Below are 20,020 nucleotides of genomic sequence, written 5' to 3'. Positions count from 1 at the left end.
CTCGGGACGCCGCGACTCTCGCGGCTTGCCGGGTGCGCCCGGAGCCGCAGCGCGCCGGCGATGCCCGAGCCGCAGAGGCGCGCGAAGACTCGGCCGCAGGGCCGGCTCTGTGCGCCGGGCTCCAGCAGGCGCAAAAGGAGGAGGGGGAGGCCTGGAGGAGGAGGCGTGCGAGGGAGGAAGGGCCCGGCCGCCGGGGAGGGAGGGCAGAGGAGGGGGGAGGGGGCCGGCCGGACCGGGCGGGGTGGGGGGGCAGCCAATGAGCGGCGCGCGGCGCGGAGTGGGGGGGGGGGGGCGCGGGTTGGGGGATGAGGTAGGATGGGGGAGGGCGCAGCCGGAGCGGCCGAGGCTCGAGCCATAAACAAGCGCCCGGAGGAGCGGCGCAGGAGTGAGGCGAGCCGGGCGCGCGGAGCGGACGCCGCGGACCTTCTGCTGCGCCACCGCGCCCACTCGGCAGCTCGGGAGGCGGGGACCGGCCCGGAGGCTGCGCCGCCACCGCCACCGCCGCGGGGCCGACCGACGCGGAGGAGGAGAGGGAGGAGGCGCCGCCAGCCGGGGCTGGAGCCGAGCGCAGCCGCCGCCGCCGCCGCCGCCAGAAGTTTGGGTTGAACCGGAGCTGCCGGGAGGAAACTTTTTTTCTATTTTCCCCCTCCCTCCCGGGAGGAGGAGGAGGAGGGGAAGCCACCGCTGGCGCCAACGCTAGTGGGCTCGGGGTCGGCGCGGCCCGCACGGGGGGCGGGGGCCTCGCCCCGCGAGGGGAGGCGCGCCCCGGGGGCCCCGAGGGGGGCGGCGAGGACCGCGGGCTGCGGGTGCGGCGGCGGCGGCGCGTGTGCCCCGCGCAGGGGAGGGCGCCCGCCCCGCTCCCGGCCCGGCTGCGAGGAGGAGGCGGCGGCGGCGCAGGAGGATGTACTTGGTGGCGGGGGGCAGGGGGCTGGCCGGCTGCGGGCACCTCCTGGTCTCGCTGCTGGGGCTGTTGCTGCTGCTGGCGCGCTCCGGCACCCGGGCGCTGGTCTGCCTGCCCTGCGACGAGTCCAAGTGCGAAGAGCCCAGGAGCTGCCCCGGGAGCATCGTGCAGGGCGTCTGCGGCTGCTGCTACATGTGCGCCCGCCAGAGGAACGAGAGCTGCGGCGGCGCCTACGGGCTCCACGGAGCCTGCGACCGGGGGCTGCGCTGTGTCATCCGCCCCCCGCTCAATGGCGACTCCATCACCGAGTACGAAGTGGGCGTCTGCGAAGGTAAGGTCGCCAGCCGCTGGCCCCCTTCCACCTGGCCCGCGCCGCCCCCTCGGCGCTGGTTGCGCCGAGCAAAGTTTGCCCGAGACTTTCCCGAGGAGAGAGGGCTCCTCGGGAGGAGGGGCGCCCGCCACCCCCGGGAGAGAGCCCCGCGTCCCTTGGTTCCCGCTCGCTGCTCCCCCTGACGCTTGGTCAGCCGCGGGCGAGGTTGGATTTCGTGGGTGGGGGCCGGCGAGTGGGGGATCGACCCTGGCCGCGCACAGACGCGCACACGTGTGGCCCATTCGGCTGGGGCTGGGTGGGGTGGCCCGGCCGTGCGCCCGGAGGTGAGGGTTCCGCGGGCAGGGGGCACTGCGGAGGCTGTCGCGAGCCCCTCGGGGAGTCCAGCCCCTGCCGACCTCCCCGCACTAGCGCAGTGTGGAACCGAGTGCTGCACCGCGTCCGCGAAAGTCCATTTTCTGCTGGCGGAGGAGACGTGTCTCCAGCTCACACTCCCTGTGTGACTCTTATTATTTTTTCCTTGCGCTTTTCCTTCACCCCCTTCCTCCTCCTGCGCATATAAATCAATTTCAGACCCGGAATATGTCAGCCCAGTGGAAGTTACATACGGTGGTTACTCATTTGTTTGCCTATTGAAAACGGTCAACGGCTTTCTTTCTTGAATGAAGGGGCGGGGGCGGGGGGCCGGCACCTAGGAGTGAGAAGTTGTTTCTATTAGTGGCAGCTTTTTAAGATCAGATATCCGCGTGTTTCCAATCGTGTTGCCGGTTCCTTCTTTTTTGTGTTCTGCTGGTTGCTGCACTTAAGTATTGTGCACCATGGTGTCTGACGGAAGGAGAAAGATTAGATTAGTGGAGCCTCCCTCCTTGGGAGAACCACTGTTGATGGGTGTCGGCCTTAAGCCCTGCCCGCCGGCCTCGGCCTCGGGGTGCCTGGTGAGGTTTGGGGTCTAGAGAGACGCAGTGAGTTCTTTTTATTTGGCTAATACCAAATTAAAAGGACTCAGCACCAGTTAAAAGTGGGATCCCTGCTTGGGCTGATGTTGGGGCGAGATGCTGTTCTGGGGCATCCAGGTGTATGAGCAGAGCGCAGCAGCCTTACTTCTGGAGGAACGGAGAGGAGGCGGGACAGGTGCCCTCTGCCCCGTCCCTTCCTTAGTACTCAGCCTGCGCAGGAGACCAGGGAGGGGTTTATTCTGAAGCATCCTTACGTGTGTATGTATGTTTATTGTGCTGAGATACTGGGAAAGGAGGTAGCAGCCTTAAGGATAAAATGGGTCTGTTAAAAGGCTTCCATTCTGTGGTTTTCTTTACACACACGCATATTCATTGATAAGTTCAGTTTTTAAAGTTTGGACAGTTCTGGAAAGTCAGGAAGGCCTTTCTGGTTTGGAGGCTAGTGGGCAGTAATGAGTGAAGGGAACTCTTGGAGGGAAGTGCACCACTGCACCCTTAGGACATTGGATTAGAAGAGTTTGTTTGCTTCAAGTACAAAAGCCTCTCACCTGGTGTTAAGTCCCATAACGTTTTTATTTCTCACAAAAAGAAAAACGGCCAGGAGATTAACTTCTGATACCATTTTATGTGTTTGACTTTGGGAATTCTGAACGAGTTGGAGGAAAAGATGCATCTTTGAACCCTGCCACTTGGACTGTGTAATTTACTTAAGCCAGCCTCCCATAAATCTAAAAAGAACAAGCAACCTGAAACAAGGTTAAATGTGGTAGAAACTGCTCTGAGAAGGACTTGGGAAGGTTCTAAAGACTAACCCTTGTTTTGTTTCTTCATGATAGATTCCTGGTGAAGGAAATGTGGAGCTCAGGGAACATTCACGGTAATCAAGTGTTTTGGCACCAACATTCTGGTATCATAGTATAGAGTTATTTTGGCAGTTTGTTGGTGAGTGTTTCATTCCTCTGAAATGATGCGATCCCTCATAGCTTCGTTTCTTCTGGTAACACCCCACGCACTTGGTATTAGCCTTGAAAATGCTTGGAAGTATTTATTACCGTGATGATATCTCATTTAGTGTTCTCTAGCAACACTTTCCATCTAGCCAGACTGTTTTCAGCTACCAAAATCGTGTGCTCAGGGCATTTTTAAATTTTATTTTGTTTTTTAGAACTCTAAAAGCAGCAGTCAAGTTGCACTCTAAATCCATGAACCCAAAGAAGGGCAGTGTTACCTAGCATGATATAATGGTTGGATTTAGACAGCTATTTCAATAGGGTGTCTAAAATTCCAAGAATTTTCACTTTACTACAAGATTTATGGAAAACAGGATAAGTCAGTGGCCTTTTTCTTCCTTCTTTTTAAGAATTAGAGGAGTCATTCCATGGCAGTAATAATCTAGAAGGTGCTGACTTTCTCTTTTGTTTTCCTGTTAATTGGCAAGAAATTTCTCAGCGGCCAGTGTTTCCCTCAGTTTCCATTTTTATTCAGAAATTAACACATAACTAACAGAAATAGGAATTGATACATTTTATTCATGTCGAAGTCTCTTTTGCTGCAATTTTTGCAGTAAAATGACCCCTACTGGTTGTATCTGTTAATGAAAACTCTTTTGAAAACTTACTTAATAGACTACACTGAGAAAACATATTGCATGGTATACAAATGTTACCGTGACTAATCTACCTGCTTTCGATGATATAATTTAAATACAAATTACATTGCTCTATTTACCAACTTGCAGTAATTTTTATTTGTATCATTCCCCATACTGGCTTTGTGAGGGAAAAAACCCCCCAACAAACTCATGTTTTTAACTGCAGTCCACAAAGTGAGTTAGGTAAATTGGGGCAGAAATGAACCCCTTCCAAATTGTGGCTCCCTGCCTTAGGTTTTTAAGGCACACTGGCCCATAGTAGGCTCTCAGTGAATGTGCATTGAATACATGGAAGAACAGTCGTCCCCATAGAAAGAACACTGAAGAAAAAATATTTTCTGAAAGTTAAATGATGTGAAGGGTGAATCATGTGACACATACACTTGGACTTCTTTTCAGCATCATTTAGATCATTACTAAGTAAATCCTGACTTACTTATTCCTTAAAAAAATTATTTTTGGCTACATGCATTTTTAAAGTTGATCAGGGAGCCAGATACCTACGTTCTTCTCTGCTCTGTCTATAAAGTGCTTTCTGGCCCCTGGGAAGGTACAGATCCCTTTCCCATTTCCACTGATTTGGTGAGTCTTCCTGTTGTCCTTTGCAACTTCCTAAGTGGCCTGCTCCTTGGTTAGGCTGCCTGCCTCTAGGTAAATCGTCTAGAAGCCAGACAAATAAGTTTGGATTCTGAACTCCTGAGGGCTAAGACTGGGTGGGAGATCTGTTTGGGAGATCAAAGACAGAGTTTTGAAAAACTACTGAAGTGGGATTTTTCTAGGAAGAATGTTTTGATTGGCCAGTGAGGATTATATTTGGAGATGAGGGGTGAGGACCATTTGTCCTCCTCTGTGGAATAGTTCAGTATGCTTCTGTAAGGGGTGGGGTGGGGCTGGGAGAGCATGACCAGCCTTCTCTGAGTAATGAAAAGGCAGCAATGGCCTGAGTTTGACAGTTTGTGAGAACAGAGTGATTTGGAACCTGGTGGGCACTGTGGAGTGGCTCTGCTCTGAGAACTTTGTATCAGAGCCAGGTGATCGCTATCACAGATAAGCACCATTTTTTTTTTTTCTCCCAGTGATTATTTACTCAGTGGCGTCATATTTATGGAACTGAACTTTCCGTGTTTTCAGTACTGCCATCTAAGAACTGTCTCTTTCAAAACACAGTCCTCCTTTGATTTCCCCCAGGTATTTTAACTTTTCTTCCCACCCACTTCTCATGGGGCAGTGAGTAGAACCAAGGATGTGGGCTGGGTACTTAGAGCAAAGAATGTAATGTTGTTTTCTGAAACCGTTGGCGTTAGAAGGTTATGGTTTCTTTTCAGTCACTGGAGATGATGGCTCCTTGGAAGAAGGTTTGTGGAGGATCTGAGGTGAGCAAGGCCCAGAGAGCAGGCTCTAGGAGGCCAGGGAGTGCACCAAACCATTGGGTTGTGCACCGGCCACAGATCTCCTCTCATCCCTCTGTAACGTAGGACTTAGAGTTAAGAGTCCGTGGATTTTAATTTTTACTAATTAAATAGAAGAGGGGACGGGAAAACTTAATCCTCCTATACTGGTGTTAGAAAAATTTAAAAAACCAGGGCTCCTTGTTTTTGAGGAAGGTGTTCCAGTTTCCATCTCAGAAGTCTTTAGGTAGAGTGAGCTCTTAGATGCCAGGGACAGAAGCAAGCAGAGGGTCTATAAAATCACGTTAATACGGCATGGGAAGAGGAACCAGTGTAAGTAAACAAGGAAATAATTAGTTCTTCCCCAAAGTAAATATTGACAAAACATGGAGAGACTATTCACTGCACTTATACAAATGACAGGACTTCATGACCTTCACTTTGACTGTCGAGCTTACAGAGCCCTCACTGTCGTTGAGGAGTCCAGTCACATAAAACACTTGGCAAAGGACAGATGAATCGCATAGCACCAGAAGGGCAAAAATAGCAAGTCTGGAGATTTTGCTGCCATTAACACGTATTTACCAGTGACCGGGAAAATCTATAAGCAGTCTGTTGGCAGTGCAGTGGTGAACATACAGGTTGATTTATTGTAATAAATAATATTATTTATTATTAATAATTTTTGAAGAAAACTGTCTGAATAATCCTTAGACTTTACATTACAACTGGCATTACAGCCAGTCGTAGGAGGTATTAGTGATATGGTGCAGGTTTCTGTGTTTGGTATGGCTTGCTTAAAACGCAATGATCTGGATGAACAAGGGAACATTTTGGGGAGGCAAGGGACAAGAATTTTGAAGTTGGGGGGAAATAGATAAAACAGATGACCCTAAAAAGGTAATGGAGTGGGAAGACTAAAGAATGACAAATGGGAGAAGGGAAAAATATTGAATTCATCTTAGGGCAACTATGTCATCCTTTGAAGAATAATCCAAAACACATTCCAGACATTAATTGTGAAATTCCTGAAAAATGTGGGTGTGTTTAACGTCTTTCAGGCTATGGCACTAACATGAGAGATGGCAGTGCCGCTTTAGTGTGTAAATACCACTGGGTAGGAGATGGTAGATGACTGGAAGGTAAATATATTTGGTGAAGCAGGGTTCCTGTAACACTGTGTTCCGCAAGGCGCAGGCAGTATGAGGGCTTTGGAGACAACCCCCAGTAAAGCTCAATTAATTATTTGAGGAAGAAACAGTGGACTAGCCAAGCATGCATGAATAACAAATTGAAAGCCTTCCTTCTCAGAGGTCGAATTCTCCACATCTGAATTTTTAAAGCTTTCACTTCTCTCTGCATAGAAATCACTCACTCATTCATTGATCTACTCTGTGCAAGGCCTTCTGCTGGGGTCGGGGTGGGGTGCTGGGAAGCCTGGGGACCTCTCAGACCTGTGCCCTACTCCAGATACTTTTTTTTTTAATAAACTTATTTATTTTATGTATTTATTTTTGGCTGCCTTGGGTCTTCGTTGCTGCGCGTGGGCTCTCTAGTTGCGGCGAGTGGGGGCTACTCTTCATTGTGGTGCGCAGGCGGCTTATTGCGGTGACTTCTCTCGTTGCAGAGCATGGGCTCTAGGCATGCAGGCTTTGGTAGTTGCAGCACACGGGCTCAGTAGTTGTGGCTCACTGACTTAGTTGCTCTGCGGCATGTGGGATCTTCCCGGACCAGGGCTCGAACCCGGGTCCCATGCATTGGCAGGCGGATTCTTAACCATTGCGCCACCACGGAAGCCCTCCAGATACTCTTTTTTTTTTTTTTTTTTTTTTTTTTTTGCGGTACGCGGGCCTCTCACTGTCGTGGCCTCTCCCGTTGCGGAGCACAGGCTCCGGACGCGCAGGCTCAGAGGCCATGGCTCACGGGCCCAGCCGCTCCGCGGCATGTGGGATCTTCCCGGACCGGGGCACGAACCCGTGTCCCCTGTATCGGCAGGCGGACTCTCAACCACTGCGCCACCAGGGAAGCCCCCAGATACTCTTTTAATCAAGATAAAGAATGAGGCAAGACCTTCAAAAGTCTACTTAAGTTGAAACCAAGTAGAACTGATTTCTCAGGTCTGTATATGATTAGTTGGTGAGGTATGTGGGTAAAATTTGTCCTAGGAATCACAGGATCTGAGATGATCTTCAGGCTCTGGTGGCAAAGCTGAAAAGGAGAATTCAAATTCCAACTAGGTTCAAAATTCGGAGTCAGAGCTCCCTTTTGGTGGGGGAAGGGATCCTACCCATTCTCAGAGCTTTTGCGATACATATCAGGTGTTTCCCAACATCTAAGAATGAGGCTGCATTCTTAACGCTGTACCAGCTGTGGTTCAAAATGGCAAGTTTCCTTTTGGGAGTGATTTTCTCTTTGTTCTAGCTTGTTCCACTAGGCAGATGAGCGTGGGCAGTGAACTGAGAGGTGTCCGTTTATCAGCATCTCCTGATTTCACCCACTCTCTGCTACTTGTCCTGGCCAGTTAGCCTAATCAAATCATGGAAAACCCCTGTGTTTGGACAAGACCTCGTCGGTCTTGCGGACAGGACAGAGGGATGGTTGAATATACTTAAAGTTAAGAATGCCCTTGAGGTAAATGCTGGTAAGTGTTCACTTTGGGCCCACATGAAAAAAAATCAAAAGAGATTCCTTTTTCTTCTGCAGTTGCTAAGTGAACAGGGTTCAATTCCTTATCTCCCTCTCCCAACCCCAGTTAATTCTCTGTGAGAAATACTTATACCTCGATCCAAGAATGTAGTTGTTAGAAACTTAGCTTCTGGGGTCAAATCTGCGCTCTGCTTCCATGCATCTAAGTTTTCTCATCTGTTTAGCGGGGTTAATAATAGGGTTGCTATAAGGACTCGGTGAAGGAATCCCTATGAAGCACTTAGAAGAATGACTAGCACGTGGTAAACAGCAAAGCTACTAACCAGAATAAGTAAAATAACCTGATATGGGCTCATTGTCTTGTTCAGTTTAATCCTCATCTACCTCCGTAATTGATCGCGAGGAGTCTGGGCTCTTAGAAAGCGAATTATTACTGAGTTCAGGTCTCCTCCTACCCCAACACCGTAAATGCATTGAGTTAAAAAACTTATTTAAAGGCCTCCGAAGCTATTTGCTACCTTTCCTCCTGATGCCCATTTGTTACACCTGGTCTAAATAATTTCTACAAAATTTGTGTATTTCGGGTAAAAATAAAGAGGGAGGAATCTGAAATTTTTTGCATTAAGTTGTAAGAATTGTAAATTTAACCATTTATCTGTGGACTAATATTTCATTTGGGGAAGGAGGAGCGCCTAAACTCAAACGTATCAGCAATGTGCATTTTCCTTCACATTTTATTCTGGAAGAAGATTTTGTTCCTAGCTCCTGAAGTGTCCATACTGCTGGTCAGCACAGGATTTGGCCTGGCTGGAGCTAAGGAAACAGCCTGTATTGCTGCAGCTGACCTGTCCTGGTAGTAGGTACAAGCTAGGCAAAACCAGAGGTCAGGAGTTTAACCAGGCCATTCCTCTGTTCTCTTTCTAGCCCTACCTGTTTCCCTGCCATCCTCTTCCATGAATATTTACTGAGCAGCTGCCTTGGCTCTGGTCTTTGTGCTGAACTCTAGTGATAGCACCTATCTTCTCTAAGCCTGAGTTTCCCAGCTGTTAATAGTAATAGGTACCACCTATGTTTTCTCTGAGGATTAAATGAGACAAAACTGTGCTTTTGAAATGTTAGTGTGCACACAAATCACCTGGGGGATCTCATTAAACATACAGGTTCTGATGCAGTAGGTCCAGATGGGGCCTGAGATGCTGCATTTCTAATAAACTCCCATGTGATGCTAGTGCTGCTGATCCCAGGACCACACTTGAAGTAGCAAACGGCTAGTGCCTGTAAAGCATGTAGCAGCAGTAGGGCGTGTAATAAGAACTGATAATGTTACCTGCTAGTCTAATAATTAGTTTCAACCAAAATAAATAGGGTAGGGGCCCTGCTTTCACAGAGGCTGTGGTCTGAAGGTAGATAGTGACAACTGGGACAATCCATTGTAGCCCAAGACAGTTCCTTACAGCTGGTAAGCCCTGAGATAGGAAGTGCTGAGCATCTTGGGGGCAACCAAGAGGGGCCCTGACTCCGGCAGTGACTACCAGGAAGGATTTAGGGGGGAGCAGCAGCAAGCCAGGCCTGGAGGTCTCTGTTCTTCCCTCCTTCTCACTCATCTGTGCAGGATGTTGTAGGAAAAAGAAAATAGGCCTTGGGGCCGGACAAACCTGTGTTGTTGTTGTTGTTTTAAAATATTTATTTATTTATTTGGCTGCGCTGGGTCTTAGTTGTGGCACGTGGGCTCTTTGTTGCAGCACGCAGGATCTTTCGTTGCAGCCTGCGGGCTCTTCGTTGCAGCACGTGGACTTTTCTCTAGTTGTGGCGCGTGGGCTCCAGAGTGCACAAGCTCAGTAGTTGTGACACGCAGGCTTAGTTGCCCCGCGGCATGTGGGATATTAGTTCCCCGACCAGGGATCGAATCGCATCCCTTGCATTGGAAGATGGATTTTTAACCACTGGACCACCAGGGAAGTCCCCACACAAACCTATGTTTAAATTAACTGTGTTCAGCTGTGAACAACCAGTTTGCTTAATTGTTTTGGGCTTCAGTTTCCTCATCTGTGAAAATGGAATATTAATAGCTTTTATCAAGTAATTACAGTTAGGGTTGGAGAGAATTATTACCTATATTAAATATACATATGATTACATGTATGTGTGTTGTATATCTGTGTATATACATGTATATACACACAAAAATATATGTAATGGCCAGTATAGTACCTGGTACCAAATAGATTTTTTAAAAGGTAGTTAATATTCTAATTTCCATTCTATTTTTTGTCCTTTCTCATTTTTTTCTTTGTTAACTTTCTCTCTGTATAAGTTTAACAAAAATCTTCTTTGTGCATTAACCACACTTAACTAAATCTCTTCGACAGGGGACTCCAAGAACTATGGTCTCTGGTGTTTGTCAGAGAGGAAGGGACTGTGAAACATTAAGAATGAGGGGCGTGAGTCCAGGGTCTCTGGGCCAAAAAAACCGTCATTGGTTTGATCCAGTATGACTGTAATTCTCAGTCCCTTTAGTCCTTCAGGAGAAAGTGGACATCTGCTCTATTTTGCAGTTTGAATCCTTACTTCCGGAGAGCTATTTCAAATAAATATTCTTTTAAAGGTGACCTATCTTAATATGGATGGCATATGGTTTCATGAAAGTGCGTTAAATTTCATTTTATTGTTAGAAGTTTTGTGTGGGTTTCCAGACGTGGCTGGAGTCATCAGAGACCCCACGGAACATCGCCAAGGCAAGGCAAGTTGGGATCCTGAGGTTCCAGAAGGAAGCAGCAGCCAGCCTGCCAGCTCAGAGACCAGGGCAGGCATGGGAATGAGCAGGAGATGGTGCGCAGCCTAGAGTGCATCTGCGTTGCTTTTTTTGATCCAGTGTGTCCCATCCATCTTTCATGTGGACTAATACTGCAGCTTTACTGTGATTTGCATTGTGGTTTCTCTGGAGAGCCTGTGCTGCAGTGGAAGGCTAGAAAAGAACGCCTAGAATGAAAACACCTGACGTTCTTGTCTCTTTGGTTCCTAGTATAGGTGTGGTCCCACTTCAGGAAGACAGAACTGTGACTTTTCCTTCATACCTGGTACTAAGTATCATGTTCATCCAGTAAATATGGGCTGAGAACTCATAAGGCAAATGCTTTATATTGGCTGTTATGGAATAAGGAGAAAGAAACATAATGATGGTATAGTCCTTGGAATCAGTAGTTTAAAACTCTTTATATTCTTCTTGAAAACCAGACCTTATTATCACACAGTAGAAATTGAATTTTTTTTTAAACAGAAACTCTCTAGTACCTTTCATTGTAGTGCTTCATCAAGAGTGTTGATATTCAAACATGTAACCTACAAGATGAGATAAACTTCCAAATTTCAGAGTTTTGTGTAAGTATGTTTGTCACATCCAAAAAGAACACCTTCGTTTTGAAATATCCTGGGAACACTTGTTTTATGAACACTTAAGAAAGAAAATTAAGTGTTCATTGTATTTTAAGGTGTTGTCGTTTTACATTTCAAGTTCCTCAGAAGAGAATCTGAAGAGTCTGCTCTTTGGAAATTTAAGCGAAGTCCTTAGCAATCAGCCACTCTGGCTATAGCAAGGTTTAAAAAAAAAAAAGAAAAAAAAAAAGTATAGGCTGTAACTAGAAACTGTGCCTATCTTGTTTAGCATTTCAAAACAAAAAACCATAAACAAACATCTCAGATTCAAAACAGAAAGGAATTTCTGGCAGGGCACAATGAAACCTGAGCCTGCAAAGTCCCGGTCTACAAGAGGTAACTTATTATCTTATCCAAAAGCCACAAGCAAAACAGTTCACAACTGTGATAAAACAAAAGGCATCTCAATATTGGAGACTTGTGATGCCTCTTTTTTTAAGACTCCAAAAGACCTGCCAAAATAAGGTAAAACTGTCTTGAGAAAGTGTGGCCTGAACTGGACTTTCAGTATTAAGAATTAGTTGGACTACTTCAGACCCATGAGGTGTGAGGACTCGTGCATACAGGATGTGTGGGCTTGGTCCCCTCAGAGTGTGTGTTTATAATTGTGCAGAGGCAGGGCTTTCCATAATCTTGTCAAATGCAGATCTTGAAAACCTTCCCTCACTTTCCAGAGTAGGGAGCTTTGCCTTTTTAAAGGCAAGGGCATTTACATTCTGAGGGAGGAAAAGGGGGTAGATTTTAGACAGTTTTATCTCTGAAAGCCAAAGTCTTTGAAGGATTTTTAAATGCTTTGAGAAAGATTGGGTATGCTGTGTGTTGTCCAGAAATACTGAGTTCTTAGGTTTCAGACAAATTTTAGGAAAATTTATCACCATGTCTACAACCTTAAAATGAAAGACCAAATAAATTTCCATATTTTCATCAAAAGAATGAATGGATTTATATAGATCCTCACTTGTTGCAGGAAGGATTTAGGGCTGCTCAGAAAAGTAAACTTTGCAAAATTCATGTACATGAGAGTAGTATGATTAAGGAGAAAAAAATAGCCGTGGCTTCCGGATCTTCCTTCATCCCCTAATAGCCCGGTTACTGAAATAAAACCTCCTCAGCTTCCCTTGACCTGACTTTGCCTTAATTTGTCAAAAGAGAATTAAATAGTTACCTACCTAAAGGCAGGGGAACTGAACCAGATGATATCGTAAGGCCCTTCTAGTCATAAGATCAATGTTTTTATGACCTAGAAGTGCTGGGCAGGAGTCAAATATTACCTTGTGTTTGCAAGCCAGAGAAGAAAAAAGTGGTAGTGTCTACATGACTCTTTGCCAAGTGCCCTAGACGGAAGGGCTTGGAGGAAAAGATCCAGAGTTCTCCCGCAGTTATGTTTATTGTGAGGCAATGGAGACAGCAAAACATGGTTATCGGGAAGTTAGTAACATCTTTCGAATGCCAGCGATCTTTAAGCCTTATTAACTGTGGCCTAGTCTGGATTCAAGGTAGAGTTTATGCCTCTCTTCCATGTCTTTGCTGACCTTCTGCCTTCACTCTTTCTCCATTTTCTCATTTACTTCATTAGTTATTATGACTGAGGGAGGGAGGTGACAGATACTACAAAGGGAGAAGCTTGAGCAAAGACAGGCCAAAACTTGCCCAAATTCACATGCTTATTTCTGCCTCTGACACTAAGAGAGAGTTGAGTAATTGCTGTTCTTCCTAATACTGCAGGCAGCAGCCAAATTCTCAGCATTCTTTTACCTTTGCTGCTGTTTTCACTTGCCAGGGAGTTTCCTTAAGGAGCAGCTGAATTTAAAGAAACATAGCAGTGATCGTGCATGAAAGGAGGGGCCCTGGCCACATGGACACTTGGGTGCCTTATGTTGGGAGGATGAAACAGATGAGGCTCTGCAGAGGGACCTGCTGCTACCACAGCTCCCTTCCCTCTGTATCCCTGAGCCACGGGACCAGAAAGCTCTCTGCGTGTGTGCAGGATGGCAGATCTTCAATAAAGATGTTTCAGGTTCAGGCCAACCATGAAGCTTGGAAGGTTGTCTCTTGGGGTCTAGAAACTTCACCCTTCCTATGCATGTTGTCCAGTGGCAGGGCGTTGTGCTGTTAGGTGGTGTGGACCTGTGGTTCTGAAAGTTGATGTAATACGTATGATTCTAAAGAATGCGATGGTCAGCCCAGCCCGCAGTGTGCACCAGCAATCAGCTTGCTCTGCCTTGTGGATATTCCATTTTTGCCAAGAGCAGCCTTCCAGAATGAGGTGCTAGTTAATTCCAGTCGGGCATTTATTCGTTAATAAGTCTGCTGAACACTAAACACTCCATTTGGGAGTATGTGACAGGAGAAAACTCAGCAGCTAATTATTATGTAGATCTCTTCCATGACTCTCAATTTCAATTACCTAAGCCACCAATCCCTAGCAGTGAACTTATTTAATTTTTAGTTTTCTATGACATTTTGCTTTTTGCTCCCAAAGATTATTTTTGCTCTAATCTGTAAGTTTATTAAAATAACTGGGTAGACATTTTATATTGTTAAATGGAAAATACTTCTAGTGGAGTACTATGGCTTGCTCTGTCTTTCCTTCTTTTTTCTTTTTTAAAGATGATATGGGCTTCCTTGGTGGCGCAGTGGTTGAGAGTCCGCCTGCCGATGCAGGGGACATGGGTTCGTGCCCCAGTCCGGGAAGATCCCACATGCCGCTCCGCTAGGCCCGTGAGCCATGGCCGCTGAGCCTGCGCGTCCGGAGCCTGTGCTCCGCAACGGGAGAGGCCACAACGGTGAGAGGCCCGCGTACCGCAAATAAAAAAAAAAAGAAAAAAAAGAAAAAAGATAATATTAAAACTTAAATCCTGTTCCAGGTCGTCTCCTCTCCCAGGGTAGATTTCTAGATAGCTAGCTAGTGGTGGTGGCGTCTGAAATAGCCATTGAGGGGTGCAGGGTATTCATTTACTAATGGGAGCTTTTGCCTAAAGAGCTTCTGCTTTACTCTTCTTTGCTGTAACAATAGGTCTTTCTTGGTTTTCTTCCTGCTTGGTTGGTGCATATTAGCTTAAGAACTTTTAAATTGTGGGGACAGGAAGAGAACTCTGAATGCCTGGGGCCCATCACTTCTCTCTGGGAAGCAGCCGGAGCGTTCAGTGTGCATTTGCTGCCGTGAGAGTGTTCTAGAAGGTCCATTTTGTATCTCCCATGCCTCGGTCTTTGTGCCGTGGTTTGGCCCTCCTCCTTTCCTGGTGAATCCCTGCCACGACCCAGTGCGGCTGGCTCTCACGTGCCCTGAAAGCCATTGGAAAGGCATGCGTTCCAGCATCTTCCCATATGCCTCCACACCCTCCCCAGCATGGCTGCATGCAGCTCTCTGTACATAATCCAACTATTAAGAGAAGTTGGTACCAAGTGTCACTTCCTTGGTGAGGACCCTTCCAATGATGGTGTCTGTGCTAACAGACTGGCAGAGGAGTCTGTAGCAATGTTTGGAGGGGGAGCAATGTTTGCTAGTACATAAAACTCATTTGACACTGTGGAATATGATGCTGTGGATCAGAAAGTGATAAAACTTTATAAAACAAGGCTCTTTACAAAGTTGTGGTAGACCTGCTGGCTTAAAAAGGTGTGCCCAGGATGGTAAAATACACCCGCAGCATCAGCAACTGGCCCCTGGTCCAGTTACAGGCGTGACTTTGAGAGACAGGAAGTTGTGATAACTCCTGTATGCCTTTGGATGTAGTATGTGTGCACGTGTGTGTGTGTTCAGTTGCTAAGGGCACAACACAAAGAATACTTTACACTGTATTATGGATATGCTGAGAAGAGCTTCCATGCTTCAGGCAAATTAAGTGTATTATCTACTTTGTAGATCAGCAAACTGAAAATGACTTCTTAATAAATAAAGATGGTGCATTGTTTTATGACATTAAAAAAACAATTTTAATTAAAATGCTTTGGCTTTTAAACGGCCTGGTTAATTGGGATAGCTATCTGTGGACAAGTGGAGCTCAGGAAAATGACTGACTTCATTTCTCGGTGATTGGGACAAAAGTTTTATTATCCTTAAGGCAATGTGGGGTGATTTATAGTAGATTATCACTAAACATAGTTTCTGGCCTTACACAGCAAGTTTAGGTGCAGGAAGGAAAAGCAGAAATTTAGGGTAAGAAATGGAACACCTCTGTAGGGGGAAAAAAAAGGGAGATAAAGGAAGCCAGAGGTGTGTTTCGTTGGAAGGAGATGAAATTATATTTCCAAAGGCTACGCTGGGAAAAGGTGAGCCCTCAGAAACCAAGTTTGACTATCTCTTCAGGAAATTGTATTCGATGCTTTGGAAAGAGAAAGGAAAAAGACTCTCTGCCAATAGAGTTCTGGAAAACTTGAGGGAGATAAAGTATTTACATGCTTTAATAACATAAAACACGTCCAAAAGAAATATATAATTACAGCTGCATTTGGCGCTGACAATAGTCCATGTATTATATTTTTTAAACTGTGTGTGACTGTGTGAGCATGTACCTTTGCGTCAGAAATGCCCGGGTGATACTATTTCTTGAGAGAATGGAAGAGTAGAAAGTATCAAGAGCTACCAAGAGAGAAACCGTGAAGGATGAGTACCAGGAAAGAAGGAACAGTGAGCTCTTTTTTTCTTGTCATATGCATAATGATGCCAACTTTACTTTTTTAAAAAAAATAATCAGTATAATTAGCATTTAACTTCCCGTAGAGCCTTAGTAATTTGCATGTGATTACTAAAAGCCCACAGGTAAAGGAAAATTAGACTCCTAAATTCAGTACCTGGCTATAGTTTATTTCAAGTTTATCTTGGACAGGGACCCTTTGAGAACTCAGGAAATTAGGAGGTATGTTTGACACATACTTCCTAATATATATTGCCGCCAAAGGTGTGGAGGCAAAGCAGCCACTGGAAAATTGATGTGGTTTCGGCTTTCGGATTCCCCAGAGTTATCTGAACATCCTTCAAAATGTGTTCTTATCCTCAGCCTCTACCATTTCATGCTGCTTCTTTTGTGAAGCCTTCCTGCCCTGCCCAGGAAAAAATAATGCCATCCTCCCAGCCCTTCCCCCCTGCCCAGGGCCTGTAAATAGCACTTTCTCCTTCCCTTGTTATAGCACTTTTCACACTGTTAGAGTTCAATTTCTGTCTCCCGGCCTCATTTTGATCCCCTTGAGTGCCAGGATTGTGTGTTATTCTAGCGCTTGGCACACAGGAAGAACTCAATGAGCATTTGTTGACTAAATCTAGACTCAAGGTCATCCAAGATATTCTGTAGAAACTTTTCTATCTGAACTATTTGGTCTGTATTGTGGAAACTGAAATAGATGACACTTACCTGTAAAGAGACTCCCAGGGGGAAGTCATATTATTGGCGGAAGGCAGCTTGAAACTGTCCCATGTCCTCTCCTTCCCCTCTTCCCCCAAATCATTCTTAGAATTTATTTTTTTAAGTTTGCTACGAGGGGTTAGTTTCAGCTGTATTTATTTTGGCAAATACTTTAAAGTAATTTTTATTTGTGGGGACTTTTCTTCTTGCCAGTTTGTCATAAAGGTGTCGTCTTTCATTCACCAAACCTTCATCCGCTTGTAAGAATTTTCCTCATGGGTGGCTGCTTATAACCTTCTTACCGCCAGGGATCTTGTGCGTGGAGCAGTTGAGATGCTATGGTGATCAGCTGCTTGTAAACAACTGATAAACAATTATGAATTACTTTATAGACACAGTTCAGGTGACCATACGAATAATTGATGATGATAAAACAGACTTCCAATTTCTCAGCGAATCCAGGATTGCGTCTAAGACGTGGATGTTGACGAATGAGGAGGGAGTTTAATTTAACAAACATGTATTGAACACTTAGTCTGTGAGCTGTGCCAGTGCATGACACAGCCTGTTTACTGCCCCAGGTGATCTGCACATGTCCTCAGGAATTTAACTGTACAGCTTCTTTGAGGAAGGAACTCCTAAGCCAACAACATGAGGGTGGAAGTGTGTGACTGTGAATAATAAAAATGCCTCACAGTGGTTTGCACAGGAAGTCCGTAGGAATGCAATATAAGGAATTTAAAAAAGCAGAATCCCATTTGGATTTACTCCAAACCCTATGACTTCAGGGACTGAGGAATTCTTGATGACTAATGGCTGGAGTCCCAACTTGTTATTGAGCAGTGTGGAGTTGTTTTTTCCTTCAGCGCTAGCCATGAACTCATTGTTTGTTTGTTTACTTTTCTAAAGGTCTGAAAGTGGTTTGTAAATTCAGACAGTGCAACAGGAGACACTTAAGGATACAACAGCAAATTATAACCTTTGGGTGATACATTTGGCACTAAGCTTTTCAACTGGGAGAGAAGAGAGGTTTGGCCGAGATAAAGTATACAGGGTCCTAGACAACATATATACAGAATTATCTTGGGTATAAGCTCGGGCCCCCAAACCCTTTTATCACTTTAGTGAATGTGCCCAGAGAGCTCCATTCTCTGAGGGCAGGTTTAATTTTGATGTCTCTGCTGTGGCGTGTCCCTTCAACTTTCCTGCCTTTTAAGATTTTCATCTCACAGCCTGATGGTAATTGTTCAGAATGCGGGTGTCATGAATTGGTGGCTTTCCAGTAACTCACTTTAGAGCCTTTTGTTCTTCACCACTGGTTGTTATACAGTGGTGGAACAGGGAGGAGGGCAAGCTGGAACTGATTGCTAAGTGAAGTTAGAATGCTTAGCTGGCAGTGAAAAGCGAAGATTCGAAGCAAGGTAATTTTTTGAGGGTCTACTTGATTTTCCTCTAACTCTTTAAAAATATTCTTTTTAACTTTCTTATGGCTTCATTACTGTTGAAAGTTTAGAAGTCGCTCCCAGACCCTGGGGGCAAGTCTGTTCTCCTTGAGTGTTGTCTTCTCTTCCACATTATCAGCAGGGGGAGTATTTGATCTAACGGTGGTTGCTGCTCAGATCGGAGATGTGTGCCTCTCAAAATCTGTGGCTCCTGAGTTCATTTGAGGTGGTGGGTGAAGGACCCAGGGCTGTTCTTGATGCTAGAATGACACATTTACCCTCAGTCTTTATTAAAATAAATGAATGGAGGCAGAGGACTAGGAAACACACTTGAAGGAGGGGAGTGCCCCTCTGGTCATAAGCCAGGGTAAACAGTCCTTGTAACTGAAAAGTAGACTTCCTGGAAGGCAAGAACCAGAGAAGAGGGTGTGAAGTGCAACCAGCAAGTACCATTTTCAGCTGTATAGATAGCTGTGTAGCTCCGAGTCCTGAAAAGAACCTCACAGAGCTGTTGGAGAGAAATCAGTTTCTTGAACCAGACTCTCACCGGCTGTCATGCCTATAGCTGGACCCAGAGACAGCACTTGGGGAGAAAAGGTCACATTTGTGCTAGACGAAGCAAGCAGATGGGGCTCTTTGAGGGGTAGAGACTAAGTCATCCATGACCTAGGGAAGCCTTGCAGGGGAGCCAGTGGACTGGCGGCATTCAGTGGGCAGGCTGCTGGCGTGAGTGTAATTTAGTGTTAATGGAAACAGACTCTTCCTGTCTTTTGTTACAGTAGAAAACTGTCATTGCAGTGGACAGCTGTGCACACATTGCAAATTATATGTGCATATACATTCACATATGCAACGTGCAAACATGTAAAAAAAAATCCTCATGGGGTCAGTGTTCGTGTTCTGATAGTCTCTATGTCCATTCTCCTGTGATGATAGCATTTTCTTCTAATTGGAGCTGTTAGGTTCTGTTAATTCCAACAGAAAAAAGAAATTCTGTGTGTGGCCATTATTAAGTAATTTATATAAATAAATATTTGTAGATTGACTCCTTAGCAACTTACATAAAGCTGTGGGCATCTCGCTCCTGTGTCTTCTGCAGTTAATAAGGTCCTCATCAGGTTTATGGTAGCTGGTGGCCTGCCCTTGCCATGTGTCAAGAAAGGTTAGACCATCAAAAGGACTGATGCAGAAATTCCCTAGAACTTTTCATACTCAGAGATTCTTGGAGCTTAGTTACATGTGGGAAAAGGTCTTGTCTTGTAAAAAGAGACCCAAATCCCTTTAATGATCACTCAGAGGTGTTACCTAAATTTCCTCTCTGTAGTTTTATTTCTTGAACATCTTATTTCCCATAACTAAGCTATGTGTGTTGGGACCAAATATCAGGTCCTTTGCTTTCTTTTTAAGAAAAGTATTATAAAGGCAACATAACTTTACTAGACAGTTGGGAAACAGAGAAGAGAAACAGTGACCCAAAATGCTCTATTCCAAATAGAAGAACTAGTTGTGTGGTTTTATATGTATACCCTGTCTAGGGTATATTCCTCTCTCTCTATATATATTTTATCACACATCTTATATCTTGCTTCTTTCCACTTAAAACCCAGTCTGGTATTCTTCTATAGACATAATTTTTTAATCACACATCTTTTTTAAAATTTTTATTGGAGTATGGTTGCTTTACAATGTTGTGTTAGTTTCTATTGCACAACAAAGTGAATCAGCTGTACACATACAGATATCCCCTCCCATACAGACTTTCCTCCCATTTAGGACACCACAGTGTACTAGGTGGAGTTCCCTGTGCTATACAGCATGTTCCCATCAGTCGTCTATTTTATACATAGTATCAATAATGTATATGTATCAATCCCAGTCTCCCAGTTCCTCCACCCTGCCCCTTTCTCCCTTGGTATCCATACATTTGTTCTCTA

General features: G+C 45.4%; 1 protein-coding gene across 3 annotated transcripts in view; it reads left to right on the top strand.

The window, feature by feature from the left end:
- The first annotated feature begins 712 nt into the window (after positions 1 to 712).
- Positions 713 to 20,020, top strand: part of CRIM1 (cysteine rich transmembrane BMP regulator 1) — a 205,907-nt gene continuing 186,599 nt past the window's right edge. For 2 of the 3 annotated variants that reach the window (XM_060026831.1, XM_060026832.1), the window contains exon 1: positions 818 to 1,232. In XM_060026831.1, coding sequence (XP_059882814.1) covers positions 902 to 1,232 — 331 coding nt within the window. In that variant the 5' untranslated portion in view covers positions 818 to 901. Of the gene's footprint in view, positions 1,233 to 20,020 lie in introns of all 3 variants that reach the window. The other variant, XM_060026833.1, reaches the window with a different exon arrangement.

Source organism: Delphinus delphis, chromosome 12 (genome assembly GCF_949987515.2).
Source record: "Delphinus delphis chromosome 12, mDelDel1.2, whole genome shotgun sequence".
NCBI lineage: Eukaryota > Metazoa > Chordata > Mammalia > Artiodactyla > Delphinidae > Delphinus > Delphinus delphis.
This window is presented reverse-complemented; position numbering and strand designations above follow the sequence as displayed.